Genomic DNA, 19,480 nt, shown 5'->3' with positions numbered 1-19,480 from the left:
ATGACACTTTACTTTCGGCACGGATTTTAATAAAATGTGAGTGAAGTTGGTAGTGGAGCAAGGGTCCAATTTAAATGTGAGTGGAATGGTGTGGACCCTACTACTAAAAATGGACGTGGCATATTTTTTGTGAACGGACGAAAAAGAAAATTGTGGCATATCTTTGGTGGACGGAGGGAGTATTCACTATTATCGACTTTCTTATAATTCGTATAGTCCATAAACTAGTGTGTAACCCGTCGAATTTCGACGGGTATCATTTAATGTTAGTATAATTTATAAAAAAAAGGACGTAAAAATTATTTCACAATATATTTATAAATTATGGAGATCATTTACTAAAAAAACTGTTTATATGTCATGTCAAACTATTATAATAAAAAAGGTCTCCGTGTAAAACTAAAATAGAATATTTCTTAAAAAGAACTTCCACCACTCTTTAATTCCACCAATTTTACCTGCAAAAAATCCATAAAAATGAACATTTTATTTAAAAAATTAATAATAAAGTTATTTGAATAATACATAGAAAGTTTATTAAATCTCTATAGCATGACATAAAAAATAAAATAAAAAATGATATTCAAAATTACCTCACAGTTTATCAAAAATTTCATTGTACACAACGTTAGTAGTTGTGTTGTGCGTTTGTCCTTCTGCATCACATGTTAAAATTTTGAGGCCTTTTTTGCTAGTAACTCTTGAGACTGCAACGTACAATTGGCCGTGGGTAAACACAGGCTTCGGTAGGTATAGACCTACATTTGCAAGAGACTGACCCTGACTTTTGTTTATTGTCATTGCAAAATAAAGACTTAGTGGGAACTGCCTCCTTTGAAATCGAATCGGAAATTTTGTGAAGTCCGAGGGGCTCATAATCATTCTTGCAATGGGAAACTTTTTGCCTGCATTATTACTGGTTGAGACAACTGTTTAAAAGTATAAATAACATAATAATAATAATAATAATAATAATAATAATAATAATAATAATAATAATAATAATAATAATAATAATAAGTAAGTGATGTAATCAATTATTTAAAAGTTTTAATAAATTAATTAATAAGAGGAGCTTACGTGCAGTGTGTTCGCCAAATACTTTTCCCTGCTTCAAATCAGTTAGAAGTTCTTCAAGTTTCAACTTAAATACTCGAACGAATATGTCTTGCCTATCTTCTGGTCGTAGTCCCCTTTTACTAACAAACCTTGTGATTTCTGGCCATTTCGGGTTGCAAGTAAAAGTAATAAACAACGACGGATATCCAGTCCACCTACAAATAGCCATGGCATCTTGATAATTCTGAATCATATACCGCTTTCCTCCAGTGAATGATGATGGTAGTATGACTGGTTTACCAATAGATGAACTGGCGTCATTCCCTTTGGTTTTGAAATCTCTCAGGTTACTATATTTTTCGCACCTAAGGGATGGCTGATTGTAACGATGCCACTGCAGCCTCTGCGTTTCCATCATGGTGTAACCATCAACAATAAATTGTTGAAGTAACCTCCTTGCAAGAAGAAGTTGTTGTCCTTCATTTTCTCTGTCTTGCATCCTGAATGCTAAGAACTCTCTTAGCGTGAGTTTGTTTCTCTTACTGGTGTCAGTTTCAGCATGTGGAATATCTAGATAATACCCATCTTCTCCATAAATGAATATAAGCGGATATTGCAATGGAAGGTAAGAAGGATGAAATTCTGAAATGCGCTGAAGTTTGCCACAACACTTTTGAACAATTATATCTCTCTTGTCAGGCATTGACTCAAAATCTCCAACAATAAGAGCAGCTACCTCTGGTGCAGTCGGCATATTATATGCCCTACCATCCTTTGATCTCTTTCCTATGAGTCGTAGCTTCACATCAATTGAGCTATCACGTGAAATATGATCAGCAGTCATTCGGTAAACCTTTGCATAGGGACTGTTGTCATCAATCATTTGTTTAAGGGCAATCACGATCGAGTCATCCAAATCCTTCGATTTCTTGTTACTGTAAAATTGTAGAAGTGTAATATTAAAACTATTATGTTAAAAACATTAATAGTGTTAAAAAACTAAACTAAGAAGAGTTTTACATGCCATAAGCTTTAACCTAATATTCTATTTAACAATTCATAAAATTATGAGGATTTTTTTTATCTAATATGAAATAAATATACTTAATAAAAAAATAAGTGAAATATTAAAAAGACAAACCTGACAGCGTTCTTGCGATGTTCTACTTCTGAATTTGGATCGAAAATATAGAGCTGTGAAAACTTAGGAGAGTTCCCTTCTGTTGGCAACAAACTTACCGATGCGGTGAATATTTTGACCTCCCAGGCGATATGTATATGGACCTGCACCTTTATTAATGGAATAATCTAATTTTCCACCCATTGAAGTAAATGAGAACATCATATTGTAAGCACGAATATCTTCGATAAATTTTGTGCTCTTGTGGTGTCTATTCTTTAAAAGATTGCTCAACAATTTAGGAGGTTTTTGCAACAATGGAATAACGACTCTCCCCTTCAAACAACATAGTGAGAACTTTGGGGGCTTGGATTTGGATTGCTCAACATTTTCTCCGACCCACATTTGTGCCTTACAATATTCACACTCATAGATCGGGTCACCAACATCAAAATACTCTGTTAAGATTTAAATAATATTTGTTAGAATAAAAAAATATAAATAATAAATATTTAGTAGTTTAAAGGTAGATCATTTTAATTTAAAATAAGTGTTATTTAAGTTACAAAATTTACACAACAAATATAATTGCAATGGATCCTTACCAATTTTTTTGTAGGACTTTTATTTTTCCTTAGCAATTGTCTTTTAGCTCGAGCCATCGATGCATTGTTATTCATAGCATCTGCATGGATAATGATCTCAATAAGATTAAATATAAAACTATTCAAATAACTATTTGTATATGAACTTTTTAGTAAAGCTTATTAAAGATGCATTTAACAATGCATCATATTATACCTGGGTTAACATGCAAAGCACTAACGTTTCGTGGAGGTATTTTTCTTTTTCGTGAAAGTATTTCACGTCTTCTTTACCTAGCTTCGTATGATGCGTTTTTGAAGTGAGTTTGATTTCTTTTTCTTGTCAAAATATTACGTCTTCTTTGTCGAGCAAGCCAAGATAGGTATTGTGGGTCTGTGACATCATATTGAGTTGTATTAATGCAATATACATTTACTAATTCAACGTATTCCACTGTATCAAATACGTCCTAATTATAATAGAATCCAAACTTCACCCAAAATAATACTCCCTCCGTCCACCAAAGATATGCCACTTTACTTTCGGCACAGGTTTTAATAAAATGTGAGTGAAGTTGGTAGTGGAGCAAGGGTCCAATTTAAATGTGAGTGAAATGGTGTGGACCCTACTACTAAAAATGAATGTGGTATATTTTTTGTGAACGGACAAAAACGAAAATTGTGGCATATCTTTGGTGGACGGAGGGAGTATTCACTATTACCGACTTTCTTATAATTCGTATAGTCCATAAATTGAAACGATATACATTTTCAAAATGAAAAGACAAAACGCACGTGAAAAGCGCGTGGCAACAAAATTGCCCACACAGTAACAGCCCCAATTCTCACTTGTCAGCGAAAAGCTAAAACAGACACCCGCCGCCGTTGCTCCTTCCTTGTATATAAAGGAAAGGGAAAAACAAAGGAAGTTAGGGAACCCTAGCCCCCTTCCTCTCTCTCACGCACCAAACACGCAGTCGACCAATGGCGCAGTCCCTGGAGCTTCTGCTGATCCAGTTCCTGATGCCGGACAACGACGCCCGGCGCCAGGCCTGAGGATCAGATTAAGCGGTTGGCCAAGGACCCGCAGGTGGTGCCGGCGCTCGTCCACCACCTTCGCACCGCCAAGACCCCCAACGTCCGCCAGCTCGCCGCCGTTCTCCTCCGCAAGAAGATTACCGGCCATTGGGGCAAGCTGTCGCCGCAGCTCCGCCAGCTAGTCAAACAATCTCTCATCGAGAGCATCACCGTCGAGCATAGGTTTCGCCTCCGCTCATATTTTATTGATTCAATTTCATTTTGAAGAACTATGCATGCAGTGTTGGTGGATGAAATTCTGTCCTTTTTTTTTTTATAATTATTTTCGTTGGAAGCGTTCCTTGATCAACTAATTGCGAATTGAGTCCGTCTGAACCTTCATCGTTTTATTTCTACATTCAGTTTTAATTTCGAGCTTGGTTTGATATGTACTTTTAGCGTGCTTCATGTGCGAAATTAAGTTGGTGTTATTGAAGAACTGATATAGTTATGCCAGTATTGAATACATGCAATGTCATCAGCTTAGGGTGCTTCATGTGCGAAATTAAATACAATTTTATTGATTTTATTGATGAACTGATATTAGTTATGTCTATTGAATATCATGCAATGCCATCAGCTTGGCCCTTTTATTGAACATATTTTCACATTCTTGATTTTTAATGTCATTGGGTTCAAATAACTTTAAATTTCCATGCTGTGTTCCTTATACTTAAATTGGACAATGGTAATCAGAATCTCATGTCGTTATGTTCTTTTTGTGGCAGTCCACCGGTGAGGCGTGCTAGTGCAAATGTGGTTAGCATCATTGCAAAGTATGCTGTCCCAGCTGGAGAGTGGTCTGATTTGTTGCCATTTCTATTCCAATGCAGTCAAAGTGCACAGGAAGAACATAGAGAGGTGTGTTGTCGGACTGTGCAGGATTATTGTTCCATTGTAACTTTTGGACGAGTTACTCCATTATCCACTGAATCATTCCCTACATATGTGTATTTTGGACATTTTTCATGAGGTGCATGTATAAACAGATGTTCAAGCCATAATTTAAAATATTCAAACTATAATTGAAAACTACAGAAATGAAACTAAAAGCATCTCTTTCCCCATCTCTCGCTATTATGGTTAACTGGATTTCCAACTTCTCAGATCGCCATATCTCTGTTAACTTATATCGTTTCATTGTATTTATCCTTACCTTTTCCTAACTTATCCTAACAGAAGCATAACACTTTGGCCTTCTTCTATGGTAACTGTTGGAAGTTGATTAAACAATTCTACAGTTCAGATTGAACCTCTATAGTCCACTCTGCATTTAGTAGGAAAACATCTCGCATGTGCTGATGTGAACGCTTCCCTATTTTGTTTTCTTAAGGAACTACATGAATTTAAACTTTCATTGTAGACTGACATGAACTTAATGTTGACTTGTTTTGCATTTTCTCCTTTTTGGCTGTTCATTTTTTTTTAAATGTACTTGCATAAATAATTTTATTTTTTCTCTAGGTGGCGTTGATACTTTTCAGCTCCTTGACAGAGACTATTGGAAATTCGTTTCGACCATATTTTGCAGATTTGCAGGCTCTCCTACTTAAGTGCCTTCAGGACGAGACCAGTAATCGCGTTAGAGTTGCTGCTCTCAAGTAAGATGTTGCTTGAGGATTTGTGGGGAATGATAATACTTGATGATATATCTGCAGAAGGCGTTTACATATATTTGTGTTTTGCTATATCAGGGCGGTTGGCTCTTTCCTGGAGTTCACTCATGATGAGACAGAAGTGGTGAGTTTTTATATCTCTGCTCTATTCGCTATCTCTGGATCAAGCTACTATAGCTATATTCTGTTATACTACAAACATTCTATGTATAGATACTTATACTCATGACGAGACAGAAGTGGTGAGTTCTAATTTCTGTGCTTTATTGGCTTTCTCTGGATCTAGCTGCTCATTGCGAAATACTTTTTTACTACAGAAGTTCTATATAGATACTTATATAATGTCATGTGTAATGGTGGTAAACTCATATTATTTTGTGCCATTTGGACATAAACACCCTTGATAAATTAGGTCATTCTCTATTTCGTGAGATCTATTTTCTTTGGCGAAGGCCCAAGAGTGCTATTCTCATGCCAGTCATTTTAGTACTGCAAATTGATGAATGACCTGGTTCTTTGAATTTCCTATTTGAGATTATGTTGCTTTCTGGATGCATTCGTAAGGCCAATGCTTGTATCATGTAGATCAAGTTCCGGGAGTTTATTCCGAGCATTTTGAATGTATCGAGGCAATGCCTTGCTTCTGGTGAGGAGGATGTTGCAGTGATTGCTTTTGAGATTTTTGATGAGTTAATCGAGTCTCCTGCTCCTCTCCTTGGGGATTCTGTAAAAACCATCGTTCAGTTCTCTCTTGAAGTCTGTTCAAGCCCTAACTTTGGAACCTAATACACGTCATCAGGTTTACAGCACCGAACATGATATTTCCTTCCAGTTTTAGCATTCTATACTTGAAAGATGGCTTGACTTCTCATTGCTTCATCTGTGTTAGGCTATTCAAATAATTTCATGGCTTGCACGATATAAATCAAGTTCCTCTGAAAAAGTACAAGTTGGTTGGACCAATCCTGCAAATCATGTGCCCTTTACTTGCGGAGTCAACAGACAGGGATGATGATGATGATCTGGCACCTGATCGAGCTGCAGCAGAAGTTATTGACACTATGGCCATAAATCTTTCAAAGCAAGTATTTCCTCCTGTTCTTGAATTTTCTTCTTTGAGCAGTCAGAATGCAAATCCAAAGTTCAGGGAGGCTTCAGTTACAGCTCTAGGTGTTATATCTGAGGGGTGCTTGGAGTTGATGAAGGGTAAACTGGAACCGGTGCTTCGTATTGTCTTGGGAGCTCTTAGAGATCCTGAGCAAATGGTGCGCGGGGCTGCGTCTTTTGCACTTGGTCAGTTTGCTGAGCATCTGCAGCCTGAGATAGTATCTCACCATGAAATTGTCCTTCCTTGTATTTTGAATGCCCTAGAGGATTCATCTGATGAAGTCAAGGTAGATGTATATATAACTTTAAAGAGGCTTTTGTTTTATAATTTCTTTACTTTATCTCATAATAGATAATTTGTCACATAACAGGAGAAATCATATTATGCACTGGCAGCATTTTGTGAGAACATGGGTGAAGAAATTCTTCCTTTTCTGGATCCTTTAATGGGAAAGTTACTTGGCGCTCTCCAAAATAGTCCCCGTAATTTGCAGGAGACGTGCATGGTACCCTGCTTGTGCATTGGCAATCTAATGTTCCAAATTGTTAAATTTTCATCATTCTCAACATTTTGTTTGCTGGTATTGTAGTCTGCAATAGGTTCAGTTGCATCTGCTTCAGAACAAGCTTTCCTTCCATATGCTGAAAGGGTGCTTGAGTTGATGAAAATCTTTATGGTGCTTACAAATGACGAGGACCTGCGGGCAAGAGCAAGGGCTACTGAGTTGGCTGGTATAGTTGCGATGTCTGTTGGGAGGGCTAGGATGGAACCAATTTTGCCTGCCTTCATTGAAGCTGCAATATCCGTATGAAGCTTTTCATCTGTTGTCCTGTAGTATTCACTTTATATTGCTTATAGAGGGATATGAACAGGGTTTCAGGCTGGAGTTCAGTGAACTCCGGGAGTACACTCATGGATTCTTCAGCAATGTTGCAGAACTTTTAGAAGATGGGTTTTCTCAGGTAGGTTTTCTTCCACAATTCTTTAACACATGTGTGAAGAGATCTCATATCTAAAGCATCCATTGCATGTTGGAACAGTACCTTCCACATGTAGTTCCTCTGGCCCTTTCCTCCTGCAACCTTGATGACGGTTCTGCTGTGGACTGTTGATGAATCTGACGAGGATGACAATGTCAATGGATTTGGTGGAGTCTCTTCTGATGATGAAGCACATGATGAACCTAGAGTTCGTAATATTAGTGTAAGAACAGGCGTTTTGGATGAAAAAGCAGCTGCTACCCAAGCTCTTGGCTTGTTTGCTCTGCATACAAAGAGTTCCTATTCACCGTATCCTTTTGTTCTATATATATGTGTTTGTATATGTAGTTTTCTTTGTATGGCTGCATCAAGGGCATAAAACGATAATTTGTTACCTTAATTTCAATTAAAGGTACATAGAGGAGACCCTGAAGATTTTAGTTAGACATTCGACATACTTCCATGAGGATGTTCGTCTTCAGGCAATAACTTCACTGAAATGTGAGTAATAATGCTCATTTACTTGAATTGCTATACAGACAATGATCTTTCATAGGTTTCTTATGAAGATATTTGTGCTTGATATACCTGTCTCTGCAGATTTTTTTAGTTTTTTTTTGTGTTGATAATATGTTTGATTTTACTGTCTGTTGCATTTTGTTTGTGCTTATTATGTAACAACAGGACAGTAGAATTACATTTCTTTAGAACTCAGCTGGATTCCAGAAAATGCTTTTTACACAAGTCTCCTTGAAGGTTACTGCAGTGCTTTCTGATATGTACTGATTGGTTTTGTAATAAATTCACCAAATGTTGCATGGATATTTGTTGAGCTGCAAACCTCTCAGTTCCATTGGAAATGTATTCCGTGAATGCTTCAGTTGTGATGATAATACGCTTTCAGTTGCCATAGCATCCTAGTAGACCTTGTTCTTTACCTAGTTCTGATCTGTCAAGTGTGAGATTGTATGCTATCTGAAATTTGTAATTCAAGTTAATATTTGAAAAAAAGTACTCCCTCCGTCCACAATAAGTGTGGTGTGAATGAGAGGGCACGCGCTTTAAGAAAATATATTAGGAGAGGTGTATAAAGTGGAGAAGAGGTTCCACCAAAGTTGATTTGTTAGGTAATTAACAAATGGTTTGTGAGATGGGCTTTGTGTAAATATTGTGTATGAATGGGGTAAAAGTATAAATGGTGGGATAATATTATGATATTATCCCTCCTTGAAGTGAAAATAAGGAAGGAAAAATGGTGGACTTCTCTTTTGTGTAAAATGTGGGAAAAGAAAGGAGACATTTAAAGGCATAAATTTTTGTTATCCCTCCTTTTCCCATCCATCAAAGTGAACGCACCCTAAAGGTATATGTCCTAAAATGAAAAGACCACAATTATTGTGGACAGATGAAAATGACAAAAAGACCGCCCTTATCGTGGACGGGAGGGAGTATTAGTTTTTCCACTGGTATTTTGAACTAGAAACTTGCCTTTTGCTTTCTCTATGTTCTTGGTTTGATGCTCATCTGATTGTATTTAGGTATCAAATAGTGTATTCTACTACCATATCTACTCTTACTTTCCGAATTTGTTTGTCATTGCCAGATATTCTCGACGCAGTACAAGCAGTTTTTCAGAATCACAATGTGAGTGCAGAATAACCATTCTGATACACCGTTTGATTTTTTGTGTTCTTTATCTTTTTTTTTTAATTATTTCCATTTTCAAATTTTTCCAATGACTCGCTAGTGATTTTTTTCCTATTTGCACTGAATATTTAGTTGACTGGTTACCTCTTGGTGTAACCAGTAACTTAAATTGTTTATTTATTTATCTTCATTTTTATGAGGTTCGGTAACTTAAATTGTTTATTTATCTTCATTTTTATGAGGTTCGGTGATGTCATTATGGTGAATCTCCATTGCCTGCTTCCAGATTTTTCTGACACAATCTTGAATATAATTATTTTGCAGGAGGGAATTATGAAGATAAAAGAGGTTCTTGGTGAGAATCATTTGTTGTATTCAGGAATTTTTCTATCTCTCTTAGGAAAACAATATTTATGAATTATTCGTCCACAGATGCTGTGCTGAATATATATATAAAGACAATGACTGAAGATGATGATAAAGAAGTTGTAGCTCAAGGCTTGCATGAGTGTTGCTGACATCATGAAGGATTTTGGATACATGGCTGTTGAGCCTTGTAAGTTGTGAAATTCAACTGCCTCCTTTTAGAAATCTTGTGGACATGACTCTGGCCTAAAGAAGTTTATAATCTGTTTTCCCTCTTCTCTACATACCAACTTTAGATATACCTCACCTTATTGAGGCAACTTTGGCACTACTTCGGGAGGAGTCTACCTGTCAGCAGATAGAGTCAGACAGTGAGATTGATGACGATGATACCGAACACGATGAAGTACTCATGGATGCAGTTTCTGACCTCCTTCCAGCTTTTGCCAAGGCGTTGGGTGCTCAATTTGCTCCAATTTTCTCACAGCTGTTTGAGCCTCTAATGAAATTTTCGGTTAGTGTGGGAAGCTATTAACCCCTTAGCATATTAGTCCAGAGACTTTCTTGTTCAATCCTAATGTTTTTATAATTTTCTAATGCAGAAACAGTCACGCCCACCACAGGACAGGACAATGGTTGTTGCAACCCTTGCTGAAGTTGCCCAGCATATGGGTCCTCCAATTGCTGGCTATATTGATGTAATTTCCTAAAAATGACAAAGCTTTTCTTTTTTTACTTCAAATTTATCGATTTACTAAAGATAGCATCGTGTTTGCAGGCTGTAATGCATCTTGTGCTCAAAGAATTGGGATCACCCGAGGCAACGAATAGGAGAAATGCAGCGTTTTGTGTGGGTGAGCTGTGCAAAAATGGTGGCAACTCGGTTTTGAAGTATTCTTCTACTTACTCAAATACTTGTTTGCTCTGTTACTTTTGAGATAATATTAGTATCTTACTTAAAAAAAATATTATAGGGATTCCAGCTTAAGTTGGAACAATCCTCTAATTGCAATTTTGTCTCCAAAACTTGATCACCTGTTTCTTTCCAATCAGAGAGATTGATAGAGTAAAGGGATTGAGATAAACAGGAAACAGGAGAGCTGAAAAGAGAAATAAATTGAAATAAATACTGAACAAGGAAAACAGAGAGTAACCCTCCTCTTGCGAGGCCTACAGTGAGAACGCTGTTCCAAACTCCTCTTGCGAGGCCTACAACGAGAAGCTGTCCAGAATAATACTGCAACGATAATCCTAACCCTAACTCACTATTAACTTATTTAAAGACCTACAGAAACTTGAGGCCCAAGAATATCTTGGAGCCCACACAAAAGCCTGACCCATTACTTTATTCTAGCCCTAAATAACTAAATAAATTAAAGAAACAATATATAACTATAACTAAATAATGATCTGTATCAGAGATAGTCTTCAGTTCGTTTAATTCCATTTTAGACTGTCATGCTTATCTATGGTCTTATGGGTCTCTGCATCTTTTGTTAGGTTTACTTTGAGTGCTCTGAAGCTTCTTCTGCTCATCACCTGATATTATTTTTCTTTTTCTGTTCTTATTCTCTTTCATAGACATTATATTTAAAATAGGTACTAGGCCTAGGCTGATGTTGGATATTGATATTTTATCTTATTCTCATCAATTACTTTTGCTTGTTATATTTGAAATAGATATAACACTGATGTTCTGAGTCGCCTTTATCCATTATTTGGGGAATCTGAGCCAGACAATGCAGTAAAGGACAATGCTGCTGGTGCAGTGGCAAGGATGATAATGTCTCACCCAGAGGCCATTCCACTGAATCAGGTTCTTCTTCTTCATGATTCTATTTCCCCCATTTGATCAGGTCCTACCTATCTTTCTGCAAGTTCTTCTTGCAGACTACTTTCTATTTTTTCCATGATTATATTTTCCCGCATTTTATCAGGTCCTACCCATCTTTCTGCAAGTGCTTCCTTTGAAAGAGGACTACGAAGAATCTACAGTTGTCTATGGATGCATCTGCAATCTAGTTTTATCATCTAATTCTCAGGTAATTTCTTCAGTATTGTTTACTTTGAGTCGGAGATCCTTTTAACTTGATTTTGGTTTGAGTTAGCTTTTTTTTTTTTTTGGTGGCGTTTCTTCCCTTTTCACTATGAGAGATATTGTTTCTTTCTTTATATGCAGATACTTTCTTTTGTCCCTCAGCTGGTTAGCATATTTGCTGAAGTTGCTTTATCACCTGCTGAAGCTCCTGAAGTCAAGGTGCACATAGGCCAGGCATTCTCCCATCTAATATCAATTTATGGCCATCAAATACAGCCTCTTTTGGGTAATCTATCACCTGCCCACGCTAATGCTCTAGCCGCAATTGCACCTAAGAGCTGATATACGGCGGCGCTTGTTTTAATTCTAAGCTTCTTTCTACACAAGTATGCTTCTAGAGTCGTTGATGGCCGAGTATTATATTTGAAAACAAGGTACGTCATTATCAATTCATTATTCGAAAAAAGAATATAATGATTCGTAGAGTAAATCTAGTGTTATATTATATGTTTTGTGAGTTTAAATTCGTTTATTAAAGACTGCACGATGTCTATTTAATTGTGATGTCTCTGCAAGACCTTAAATTCCTTCCTGTCTAATGAATTATTTTAATGACCTTAAATTATCACTGCTCAATGTAATTTCTCTCTCATGGATGGTATACTGGAAAGTTTAATTGTTTCAAGAATCTGGATCTTTGATTGAAACCCAAGGTGGGTTGTTTTCTCATATCTTATTTTTAGATCATGAAAATCAATCTTTAATTATTAAGTTTTATGTTGCATCACAGGTACATCTAAACTATTTTTTGATCTGTTGCTGCTGCTGTCTCTGGTATTCCGGTTTCAGGATTGTATCATTCCCTCAATTTTTGGTCCGTTGAGGTGATTTCTCCGATTTCCAGTTTGGGGATGCTTCCATCCTCCCAATTTTGGTGTGTATTCAGATCTCTTTATTCTTCAATTGTTTGTAAGGGCTGGCCTGCTGTGTTCATTATTTGAGTCAGAAGTGAGCACAAATAGGTTGAAGTTGTCATGTTGAGTGGTTGTATTACGTTTAGTGTCTTTGCGCCATCATGTGTGTATAGTGTTTTTGATTTCTCTGAAATCTTTATTTGCATTTGGGTTTGTGTTCATACAGAGATGCTAATCGCAATATATTTATTTCTGCTACGGGCATCCACAATGGTTCATCGCCACATCATCTTTCTCAATTTTAAACTTCCTCCACAATCATACGTTCTTAAATATAATTATTCATGGACCCCATTGTCATAATATCTATTATTTTACACATTATTATTTATATACATATCTTAATTTTTGCAATTATATTTTACTTTAATAAAATTAATTTATGTCAATCAATTAATACTTATATTAAAATAAATACTCTTAAAAAACTAAAATCATATCGAGATTAAATTGAAGGAAGAGATTAAATTTAAATTCAAATTCAAATTAAAAAGAAAAAAATAAAATCTGTCCAAAATATTATCTATGATAAAAACAAACAAAATAAAATAAATAGAAAAGCAAAATAGTTGAATACAAAAATGATACTCCCTCTGTCCACGAATCAACTTCCTGATTGCCTCTAAAATTTTGTCCACCAATTAACTTCCTACTCTGCTTTTTGGACATATATATCATCCCTTACTTTTTAAATTACTACATTTTATCAATTGGACCCACAACATTTTACCATTACTTGTCTAATTAATCCAATTTTGAAGTTAATTAAATGGAGTAGGATATTTCGAATTTTCTAGTTTATTTATTTATTTTCTGAATTTTCAATTTATTTATTTATTTTCTGAATTTTTAGTTTATTTATTTTCCAGTTTATTTATTTATTTTCTAAATTTGCAGTTTATTTATTTATTTATTTTCGAATTTTCAGTTTATTTATATTCTGAAAAATTTATTTCCAGTTTATTTATTTTCTGAATTTTCAGTTGATTTATTTATTTATTTTCAGAATTTCAAGTTTATTTATTTATTTATTTATTTTTGAATTTTCAGTTTATTTATTTCCAGTTTATTTATGTATTTATTTATTTTCTGAATTTTCAGTTTATTTATTTATTTATTTTCTGAATTTCAAGTTTATTTATTTATTTATTTTTGAATTTTCAGTTTATTTATTTATTTTCTGAATTTCAAGTTTATTTATTTAGTTATTTTTGAATTTTCAGTTTATTTATTTTCCAGTTTATTTATTTATTTCCAGTTTATTTATTTATTTTCTGAATTTTCAGTTTATTTATTTTCGAATTTTCAGTTTACTTATTTTTTGAATTTTCAGTTTATTTATTTATTTATTTTCTAAATTTCAAGTTTGTTTATTTATTTATTTTTGAATTTTCAGTTTATTTATTTTCTGAATTTTCAGTTTATTTATTTATTTTTTTTTGAATTTTCAGTTTATTTATTTTCTGAAAAATTTATTTCCAGTTTATTTATGTATTTATATATTTATTTTCTGAATTTTTAGTTTATTTATTTATTTATTTATTTATTTTCTGAATTTCAAGTTTATTTATTTATTGAATCGACACTTTTGTTTAATGTTTTCTCATTTAAATGCTTTCATCTAATTAACCTAATAAAATAATGCCAAATAGTTAGTGAAAGATTACTAAAAGTAATCACAATACATTATCACTACCCTTTTAGTCTTTTACACCACCTTTACACCACATTTTCAGCTTTCTTAAAACTCGTGCCGAACCTCAAACAGAAAGATGATTCATGGACGGAGGGAGTATAAAAATATAGGGTTAATAGCCGGAAAATACACCAACTATTTTCGGATTTGCATATTGCACACGACCTTTAAAAATAGCTCCAAAATACATGACCTTTTGATTTAGTTGCAATTTGCACCCGGCGAAAATTCCGATCACTCTTATGTTTGACCGGCGATGACGTGGACACTATTTTAAATTACATGGTATTACGCGTGGCATTTATTACACGGTGGCAAGCCACGCGTTCAAAACGACGTCGTTTTGATAAGGAGAAAAAATAAAAAAATAAAAAAATAAAGAAAAATATTGACTATACATCCATTTCTCTCTCTCTACAATCTCGATTCAATCACACAATTCTAGGACCAGCCTATCGAAGACGACGATGAAATCCAGTCCCAGCCTTCCCCCGCACCCAACGGGTGGATCGCCTTCACCGTCGCTGCCGCCCCACCGCCCTCTTCCAACTCCCTAACCCTCGCTCTCCCCATCCAGAACCAGAAAACCCGGCTTTGCAGGTGCTTCTTTGGAAGCACTGCAGCTTTCCCTCTCTCCTCTCTCCTCCTCAATTTCCTCCAGCAAACTTTCTCCATAGTAATTTAAAGAGGTGGTCTTGGGTACACCCGGGTGTACCGTACAACCGGGTCACACCTTCACTTAAACTTTGACCCGCACTCTGATTTGAATCCATATCCTGACCCAACTTATATAAATAACACTATTTTGGGTACGGGTCAACCCGGTTGTACGGTACACCCAGGTGTACCCAAGATTTTGTGTTTTTTCTCACCCACACATCATCAAATTTTTTGTGACTTTCTAGTTCCTACCACTATGGATGCCCTACTGTTGCTGCCTCAAAACCTGCTGATTTTTGGACTGCGGATCCCTGCAACTTGATTTTGATTTGGGGTTAATTTTCAATAAATCCATAAATTACTAGTAAATTCTGGGTTTTCTAATAAAAAATTATAAAGTTGGTTAGTAATATACAAACATTGATCATTTTTAAATTTCTTCAAAATTAAGATTTGGTTTGAATTGAAATTTATCTGCCATTATAATTTTTAAATGGTGGTGCTAGGATTTTTGAAAATTGTGACTTATGGTTTCTATAAATGTCAATTCCACTTGTGTTTCAATTTGGCTAGAGTTCAATCATTTGAAATAGTTAATCATGGTGGAGAATGACAATGAATTAAAACAATGAAACTAATACTTCTAGTACGATTTAGCCATGCAAAACACTATTATAAATGATTTTATTATTTATTCTAGTTCTAAATATGTATATTACTCTCTTCGTTTTATCAGTAATCTCCCATTACTTTTAGGCACAATAATTAAAAAAAGTGTAATTAATGTATAAAGTGAGTTGGTAAAAAATATTTAAAGATTATTTTAATTGAGTTGGTGTATAAGATGAGTTGGGTTCACCATTAATAATATATTAAATTATAAATTTTTTACTAAAAAGAGTGAGACATTAATAGTGGGATGTCCCAATGTAGTGATTGAGACGAAAGTAGAATAATTTGTTAATTATCTGAACTCATTTTAATTTATAGATATAACTAGAATAGTCCTTTGATGCATGGTAATAAATATAATTAAATAATAAAGAAAGACTAAATGAGATTTAACAAGGATAGTTTCGTGCAACTTGGGCTTTCGTAAAATAGGCCTGTAAAGAATGAAAATATTTGGGTTAAGTGGGCCTAATGGGCCTATGGATGAGTTGTCAGAGATAGAGTTAAGTTTAGGGTGGTTCTATTCGTAGCCCCCGTTTTACTCTTCATAGCCACCACTTTAAAATTAAATACAAATAATATTATAAGTTTCCTAATATACCCTTTGGCTATACGACTCTTTTTCAACCGCAATTTTGGAATAAATCCCTAACACTCAACAATTATAACATCATAGTAAATTCTCGCATCAATCATTTGAAATATTGACTGATTATCTGTTGAGTCTGCTGCATCAGCGTTTGATAAGAACATCGAGTGGAGACTAACGCTAAGAAATTTTAGGATTCCTATTTTTGGTGACTTTTCTTATTTCTGCTTTTCTATTTCAATTTGCTTAAGCAATTGGAGAAAGAAATAAATTGATGGGGGATGTGCTTAAGCTGATATGATGGTCGACAATCTTGCGTATCGCTGTTTGGTCGGAGGCTGATAATTTGGAGTGCGAGATATCCGAGAGTCCTGATTATTCGGGATGAGTATTATTTTTGGCCTATAAATACATGTATATATCCATTGTAAAAACACACAATATATTTGCAAGAGATATTTACAATGCTCCAAATATTTGGACTTTTTGCCACTTCAGGTTTTATTGTCTTTTATTGCTTTATTTCAATATCGTTTATTTTGAGCATTGCAATTGGCACCGTCTGTGAAAAATTGAAACTCAAGCTAAGGCATTGACGTTTATATTTACAACACTCACAAGATTTTCTCGTTGAAAGCACTACTACAATGGAGAAACATAGCACTAACGTCAACTGAGTTCTTAGTGTGGAATACGACCTAGGGGACGCTGCCGCCCTTGCCAGGGCGAAGGAATTGGCAGTAGGACTACTAAATGAAGTGGGTGGGGCTACCAACCCAAAATCAGCCTCGCCAATCAATGCTACCATATCCACACTAGAAGGACAAGCACACATGTGGTGATGACTGACCAAATGCTTCAAACTTTGACATCATGCTCATGCGACAGATGAGGAACATGCATGGATCATCACTCATTACCCCAATACCAGCTCTGACAGCCCTAGGAAAATTTCCATCTGCACCAAATCACAATGGTCAGGATAAGCAAGTCTAGGAGACAGTTCGAAACATGACGAAACTTTCCAAGGATAATGAGGAACCAACACGGGGACCTTACGACAATCAACGAGATTGGGTGATAATTGAAGATGAAACAGAGTCAACGGAAAGAGCCTTGCAACATGCATACCCAGATAATGAGGGTCAAGACTTACAAGCATAGCTAGCCTTCATGCAACAACAGGTTCATGAGTTTCAGGTAACGCTAAAACGTAAGTCTGAAAAGAAGAAACAAACATATGTTGAAGGTGTTAGAGGAGTTTAAAAGAAGGTGCCATTAAAAAAAAACATCTACATAGTGGAGAATGCCGACAGAGATATAACCATTACAAAACGGCTCGGTATTACTGCTGCTTCAGGATTGCGGGGAAATCGAAGCCCGTTTTCAAAGGAGATTTTGGCGGATGTTTTACCCTAAATTACAAACCTATAAGCTTGGAATACGATGGAAAGAAGGATTGTGAAGTTCATATGGCTCGATTCAAAGGACTAATGATGCTCCACCAATAAACAGAGGGGATAAAGTGCCAACATTTCTCAACAACGCTGTCAGGCCTCCCAACAATAGTGCAGGAAGTTAGAACCATAGTCTATACATACATTTGATGATCTATATAACTTGAGTTGTTGGCTTATGCTGCATTATAGACAAGTAGCCAATCAAATTACTTCCATCTATAATGTAGCCTAAGCCAACAACTTGTCATAGAGTCGTCTCGACTGTGAAGAGTACATCTCTCTGTGATCCTATTAACCCGGTAACCTAGAAATTTCCCAATTTTGACGCTGAATGCACACTTAGCATAGTTGAACATGAGTCAGTGATGCCTTACCATTGAGAAGACTTCATCAAGGTCTTTGGGGGGGGTGTGAATCCGCCTTTAAATGCTCTGTGCCTTTTAGTATCATTTTATACTTGCTCGATTATTTTTCGTGCGCTTGGGCTGTCCTTGCAGGTTGTCGGTGTTCTCGGACGTTTCGGGAAGTGTTTGAGGCCTTTTTTGAGGATTTTGGAGCAGCCACCGCCGCCTCGACGCCGCTCGCCGCCCGCCCGCTTGCATTTGGTGACAAGTCGCGAATGGGGTAGGCGGTAGCCGCCGCTCGCGTAAAAACCGGCAGTTACATTTTTTGGGTTTTTAAACCCATTTTCTAGGGTTTCAGCCCCTACTTCCGACCCAGCAGCCTCCTTAGGCGATTTCTATCATTTTCCCCTAGTTTTTGAGTATACGAACACATCTAATTAAACATCATTTTGGAACCCTCAGATTGAAGATCGCTTTGGTTTATGTTTATTTGGATTGAAGTTGTCTTTGGTTATTGTAAGAACAATCTTGAATTCTATTGCTAGTTCTTATGATTTCTTATTTGCTTACTTTGATGAATGCGTTGTTGGTTAGTATTTATTATTGCAATTCATGTTCTTATGGTTTTTTATTATTGTGATTCAGTATTCGTCTTCATTCGTGATTTAGATTACTTTTACCTTGAGATTATTGTTTAAACCCTAGGTACTTTCATAGGTCAATTACGCTCTATTTAAGATTGTAATGCTTAGTTGTGAAAACTCTTTTTGTTTGTTGAATCATGTTCGTTTGCTCATTAGCGTCCCATTTTGTTGGTGTGTTAGATAATTCTTTTTTGCTTTAAGTTAGGAGTTGTTTCATTTTAGCGTAATTTCTTTATTGTTGTTTATTTCCTGCTTAGAGAAAGGGAGAGTACGATAGACCCATTTTCTAATTAGAGTGTTTAGGTATATTTTCTGTTTCTGTGCGTAGCATGATTAAAGCCCTGATTAGCCTTCCTTGTGAGACGACTTAGGTTAGCTTATCATACTAGGACGACCTCGTACGATTGTGGGTCAATCCCTTAGGTGTTTTGGGTTGAGTCAAATTTTGGCACCGTTGCCGGGGAAGGCTTTAAGCGTTTGATTGTGTTATATTTATTTTTCGTGTTTATTTTGTTTCTTTCTTTTAACTCGGTTATTTTCTCCCTCCGGTGCATTTGATTTGTTTGTTAGTGTTGTGTATCCAAGGTCGCAGAAGCTTGAAGAGAAAGTTAGCACCTTACTATGACAACATCCACCGACCTCGAGAGATCTTGTCTAGCTTGGAGAGGAGTCCGAGTTCAGTTCGAGAGAAGTTGTGGAAACGGTGACTCAAGAGCAAGTCTGTGAGGAGAAAGTTGCATCCAACTCCACTCCGAAGGACTTTGAGGACTCAAGTTCGGTTAATTTAGAAGAGTCGTTAGAGAACGGTGAAGATCGTAAATAAGAAGAGAAAGAAGTACAACCAAC

At 35.8% G+C, this 19,480-nt stretch overlaps 1 protein-coding gene across 1 annotated transcript; it reads left to right on the top strand.

Annotated features, from left to right (window-relative positions):
* Positions 1-3,602: 3,602 nt before the first annotated feature.
* On the top strand, positions 3,603-12,767 carry LOC131023719 (uncharacterized). The gene is given in 25 exon segments (XM_057953279.1): positions 3,603-3,816; positions 3,818-4,023; positions 4,569-4,701; positions 5,305-5,441; positions 5,535-5,580; positions 6,042-6,230; positions 6,232-6,255; positions 6,346-6,390; positions 6,392-6,850; positions 6,935-7,069; positions 7,154-7,369; positions 7,437-7,526; positions 7,605-7,670; positions 7,672-7,853; positions 7,957-8,045; positions 9,148-9,188; positions 9,516-9,546; positions 9,624-9,688; positions 9,690-9,747; positions 9,854-10,071; positions 10,160-10,255; positions 10,336-10,448; positions 11,238-11,373; positions 11,495-11,599; positions 11,737-12,767. Coding segments are annotated over 25 exon segments (3,150 nt in total). The 5' UTR covers positions 3,603-3,747; the 3' UTR covers positions 11,938-12,767.
* The last annotated feature ends 6,713 nt before the right edge of the window (positions 12,768-19,480 follow it).

Source organism: Salvia miltiorrhiza, chromosome 4 (genome assembly GCF_028751815.1).
Source record: "Salvia miltiorrhiza cultivar Shanhuang (shh) chromosome 4, IMPLAD_Smil_shh, whole genome shotgun sequence".
NCBI classification, from domain to species: Eukaryota; Viridiplantae; Streptophyta; class Magnoliopsida; order Lamiales; family Lamiaceae; genus Salvia; species Salvia miltiorrhiza.
The sequence above is the reverse complement of the archived record's forward strand: the minus strand, read 5'-3'. Positions and strand labels throughout refer to the sequence as shown.